At 36.9% G+C, this 6,069-nt stretch overlaps 1 protein-coding gene across 1 annotated transcript; it reads right to left on the bottom strand.

Moving 5' to 3' along the window:
- Positions 1–693: 693 nt before the first annotated feature.
- LOC124633827 (NADH dehydrogenase [ubiquinone] iron-sulfur protein 3, mitochondrial-like) lies at positions 694–1,503 on the bottom strand. Its single transcript, XM_047169191.1, has one exon. The coding sequence runs from the start codon at positions 1,501–1,503 to the stop codon at positions 694–696; it is 810 nt and encodes a 269-aa protein (XP_047025147.1).
- Positions 1,504–6,069: the final 4,566 nt, after the last annotated feature.

The following is a 6,069-nucleotide window of genomic DNA, read 5'->3' as shown; positions in this document are numbered from 1 at the left end:
TTTACATTGCAGTAAAATAATATAATTGATATGACTTCAGTATTATTCTATTCTCAGAATTTTCTTTCATTTTAATATCTGGAAACACCATCGTTTTCTGTGTTTCTGTAAGAACAAATGCTGTGTTCCTTCTTACACAATGTACCTATTCGTATATCGTTGTTTTATCACAGGTAAACTCTGTGGAAATATAGCTAAAACAGTGATCCAAGTTTAGCTCATCGTATACTAACAAAGAAAATCAAAGTCAGCTACTCTTTCTAAAAAGATAATTCAACCAATTTAAAATCCCGCATTAACTGCATAATAATGAGGAATCGAAATCCAATTTGAGTGACCCACACCGTTCAACTTACGAAGCCACTTAATGAAACCGAGATAGAATAATTAGCCACTTTCCGCTAATTTCCAAGTTATTAATTGAGGCGTTAGAAAGGGCCGTCATCTGGCTGGGGAGCTATCTTGAGCTATGTGTGACGCTCCACTAAGCGGCGCCCATTGTGTCAAGACAAAAGCTCATTAGTGAATAAGCTGGATTCAAACGAAGCAACGCCTAAAGAAATTCAGACATTGGATATTAAAGCATATTTTTGAGGAGTTTAAATTATGCAAAGTAGATTTTGAAATTAAATAACATTTATTGACAAATAACATAACACACTTTCTGAGTATTACTGAATATAAATTAAATTCCTAACAAGAGCCAGCAGCGGGTGCAGGGGGTTTAGGCGGAGGCTTAGGCTCATCATATCCCGGATGAAATTTGTTCAAATAATGCCACGGTGTCTGCAACTCATACGACCGCGCTTCTTGAGGATATTCCATTGGTTCATAAACTATTTTTTTCAGTTCATCATCATAACGAACTTCAATATACCCGATCAAAGGAAAGTCCTTTCGTAATGGATGTCCAGCAAATCCATAGTCTGTGAGAATCCTCCTCAAATCCGGATGATGACTGAAAATAACTCCAAACATGTCGTATATTTCTCGTTCGTACCACTGACAGGACTTCCAGACCCCAGAGCCAGAACGAAGAGGTGTCAACTCGTCTGTGTAGGTCTTAACACGAATTCGTTCTCCAAATCTAAAGCTAAGAAGGTCGTATTCTACTTCGAATCTGAATGGTCTGCTGGGTACATCTATGGCAGTTGCCGAAGAGCATTGAGCAAAGCAAGCGTTCTGGTGGAGGCGCATAAAACTGAGGACCTGGAACAGACCTTCAGGGGCTATCAGTACCTCCAGCTCATCTGTTTGCTGCAGCTGAACCTTCTGCACCCACTTAGGCAGGCACGCTGCTACGTATATACCATATTCGTACAGCCTTTGACGTTTGGCATTGTCATGTCTCCTCAATGTGTGGCTTTCATATTCTAACGGTTCAATGAGCAATGGGTTATTAACTTGCATGTCTTTTTCTGCAGCAGGAATGCCAATAAGGAATTTACGTGGTAACGAAGTTACCAAAGTCCTTTTTACTAGCTTCGACAATAAGCAATTCATGATTAATATTATTCTTTGCTATAAAATAACGCGATAGAAACAATAATGTCATTGATGACAAACAAATGTTGCGTATTTTTTTTCATAAGTAGGTATATGGTCTATGAAAAAGGTTTGATTATTTTACACATTGCCTTATCGCTCCACTTTTATGCAATATGATTCCTACATCTTATGGGAATTATTTATACTCAAAATAAAAGGGAAAAAGGAGAGTTTATTGAAAAAAATAAATCATGCAAGTATGTAAAGTTGAGCGCAAACTAACAACAGTTGCTTAACTGATACAATTTTTAACCGCAGAACAGGAGTTAGTCCGGTACAGCAGTTGCGATTGGAAAACTAACTTTTAGGTGACAGAATGCGCAAAGCAAAGTTGATAATGTTTTTGTAAATTGCGAAATTTATATTGTTGTATTTGTTATTAGATGCAGTTAACAGTTTAATTATCTAGGATTTGTGATAAGTCGAGACGTTAATATTCCTGAATAATATTATAAATCCTAATATTCCTATTAGTTCCTATTCCCACTAATATTATAAATGTGAAAGTTTGTGAGAATGTATATTGGTTATTCTTTCACGATAAAACGTCTGAACCGATTTCGTTGGGTATGTAGATAGGCGATACCCTCGATTAACACATAGGCTACTTTTTATCAACACACCACGCGGGCGAAGCCGCGAGCGGAAGCTAGTAAGTATATAATAGTAATAGCTAGTAATGGTAAGTAAATGACATGATCTCAGCGATGCAGCAAGGTTTATAATGCATATTAAAAATACCAGTTAAATTCCAAGCTATCATTCAATAGACATAAATTTCTTGAAAATCCGAAATCACCATATTTACGTACGCCTTCTTCATATCCCAACATCTGTTATAACCGAAATTGAGGTGCCAATGTCTGGTTTTGATTAAACTTTTATGATCTGTTTTATAACGAATAAAATGCAGGTGCATGCACCGGTAACACGGTCCGTGAAGAATTTTAGGTGATTCTATCAATATCGAAGATAATTCAAAGCGATAAGTCGAATGGGTTTAAAGGATTTCGATCTATTGGAACCAGGATTTAGTGTAATAGGATATTACATAAATAAATATAAATTATTTTAAGTAGGTACTTATTTATTGTTTGTTAAGTTAGTCATCTAGTACTTATGTAGGTCGGTAAGTCGAATAGTTTTCAGAGAATTTGACACCAGCTACAGTCGTTACCAGGGCTTACGTAAAAATTGGATTGGGCTAGAAGTCTTCAAACCCGATTCTTACAAATTGTGTGACAACTTTAGTGTCGAATTTCAGGAAATAGTTGCCCAAACCTCTTAAATGTTTTTTTTTTTTCATACGAACCATATTTTTTTTAAACTACTATGAAGTAAAAATAATATTTCGGTCTTAAAGATTAAAAATTCAGTTTCACATAACAATAAAAACTAATTAAATTCAGCAACAAAATTATCAAAGTACCTAATTAAACAAACAATATAACTTCTCATTCAAGTACCACAAAACAAAACACACTCGAAACGGGAACAAAATATTCCTTCAAACTGGCACTCCTCGAGAAATAAGAACCTTAATTACGGTAAAAGCTCTCAAATTACTCATTTTATTAAATTATGAAGATATAAAACCGTGCCCGGTGCACGTTACAAGAACAGGGCTTTACTCTTTGCTCCGATGAAGTTTTCGAGTGAAAGTTCAGACACATGTCTCGGAAGTCTCGGAATCCACGTCTCTAGATGTCTACAAATAAATTTTGAAACGGATTGTGTTATGAAGATTTTCGACGAAACTATTTTAGAACGTTTAATGCGATGGATTTGGTTAATTGTGTTCTATGTCTGATCTATTGTCTATGTTTTGGATTTTACATAAAAAAAAAACGTTAAGAATAACTTTACCGACATAAGTCCTGTGTGATAATTTTCATAAACAATTGATGAAATTGGATAGTGAGATTCGAATGATGAGCTCAAAATGACGCGATCTGTAGATACCTATCTGATTGTCCTCCTACCAATACGGGGATAGAGTAACCAACTATGTTTCGGCAAAAACAAGTACAGGTTTTGAGTAACACCCCGTCAATTCAAATAGACATAACATTCGGTTACGCTTCATTACGTTATCGAGGTCATGGGGGCGATTCAGCGCCTTCTAGATCCACTATTGACTCACTTACGTTACAACGCCACTGAGCCTACGAGCTTTAGCTAGACAAATAGTCCTCCAGTAGTTACCTATTCGATTTGTACTTCATACGCGTTTCTTTAAAGTTTGAAAAGTGATCAAATGGATATTGTTAGACCATTATATTTAGTTAGTATAATGCAAAGTAGGGTTAAGTCGATCCTTATTGGATACTTTCCAAAATTAAAATTTACCACAGGGTGGTATTGTTGCTGTTTATAAGCCAATTTTATGATACTTCTAAAATAAATAATAATGTACGGAATAGATGATGCAGACGTTCTTGGAAAACTTTCCATTAGATATATCAGCGATAACATTAAATCAGTCCAACTTAATTGTCTAAATCAATTGAAACGGTAGCACTACACTAATCCCCTTTCCCGTCACTGCACAAGTACCTATGTAGGTAGGTATCTTCACACCGAGACGGCCGGCACACGCCTACATACGCACGACTGCAGGCCCACTACAGCGGACATACGCATGTAAGAACAATTAAACCTAACAACGGGAATTACCTCGGCGGATGATATGAAAACGTACCCATATATCTTTTACACTCTCATATATAAAACAGAAAGCTCAGGCTGCACTTGATTCAGTGTTTCCCGCCGTCCAACTCCAGATTGTGCGCCGCAACACCACAACTTCCTGCTTCCGGTGGCAACCCTGCGCCTGCGCTGTGCGTAACACCGCCCGGATGTGACGTCACGGCATGTCACTTCCGCATCGTGATACGCCCCATTTAAAATAAGAACAACTATTACGATACATCCACGAAATTTTATTATGCGAAGAAAACTTATAAACTTTGCTAATTAGTACCTAATTATTTAATTTTGCATAAATATCAGTAGAAGAACTGCATGATCAGTCATGACGATCAGAAACCAATATGGTTTTATACGTCAAAGAAAAAAGTCTACCTATCCAAGCCACTGAAAGACCACACGTATCCAAGATACAGAAAGTATCTCTTTACATTCAGTGAGCACATATGGTGGGTACATTTAAATATTTAAAAATGAAACTGAGTGTTTAACGTAGCTCGAAATTTGGGTAAATCTTCCTTTCCGGCCGCAACGGACTGCGGCTGCGTTCTCGACCCTACCACTCTAATCTAAGCCGACGCGTTCTTAAAAATATTAATATTGCACGGACCCTGCTTTTAAAATTATTATATTAAGTTCTAGCCAGCTATGCTCTTTTAATTTAACTAAAATGTACGCTCGGAGTAACTTAGCTGCCTTACAACTTACAAGCCTACTCTCATATTTCGATTTATGTAAGCAGCTATATTTGTTGTATTCTTTTATACATATCTTTTAGGGGGATCTTCAGCTGCATATAGAATATGTTATAGAAATAAAAATATGATAGATATAAAACACCTCATAATCGTTACTTCCTCTTATCTTGGAAATAATTCATACTGCCTGAAAAAGAAAAGATACATTGCATTGCATGAGATTTTATTTAAAGAACTTAATTGAGTTATGGCACGAGGTTCTAAATTATAGCGAGCCGTTTTTACAATTAAATAGGCTGATTAACTGTAAAATATTTCTATCTCGAAGTGAAAATATTTCGACAAACGCTAAGAAATATTATTTTCATTCATGCTTGGGGCTTTGGATAATTTGTGTTACTGACACGAAGAATTACCTACATGATTTTTGGCATCAAGAGGCATTTACACTAACTTTGTAACTATGAAAAAAACTAAAATAATACTTACATATTTAATATATTTTGTTTTGTGTAGTCTTTTAGACGTGAAGCCGACACAATATTATATTGTTGACTGCCTCGTTGGTCTAGCTGTCGCAAGTGTGGCTGCTGAGCACGAGGTCTCGGGTTCGATTCCCGAGTCGGGCCGAAATCGCTTTGTGGGTTTTAGAAGACTTTCACAAAGCAGCCCGAAGCCTGGAAGTTGGTGATTGATTCACCCGTGCATCGGAGAGCACGTAAATGTCGGTCCTGCGCCTGATCTCTTTCCGGTCGTGTCGGATTGCCGTCCCATCGGGCTATGAGAGTGAAGGAATAGGGAGTGCACCTGTGTCTGCGCAAATGCTTGTGCACTATAATATGTCCTGCGCAGTTGGCTAATCTCCTTACATGAGAACAGCCGCCGTAGCCGATAATCGGCTAGGAGGACATCATCATCATCATATTGTTGAAAAAGGCTAGCATTCCCCGTACAATTTGAAAAAGCCCTTGGCAACCATCATCAGACCACTGAAAAATTAGCTAATATAATATTTTTTTAGCTAAATAAAATACAGCCAAAATAAATAGGCATTCTGTTTGAATAAAAACAGTGTTTTTCAAACCAGAATCAAATCTTTTTACCCACTCACTTC

This window comes from Helicoverpa zea, chromosome 1 (genome assembly GCF_022581195.2).
Source record: "Helicoverpa zea isolate HzStark_Cry1AcR chromosome 1, ilHelZeax1.1, whole genome shotgun sequence".
Lineage (NCBI taxonomy): Eukaryota > Metazoa > Arthropoda > Insecta > Lepidoptera > Noctuidae > Helicoverpa > Helicoverpa zea.
The sequence above is the reverse complement of the archived record's forward strand: the minus strand, read 5'-3'. Positions and strand labels throughout refer to the sequence as shown.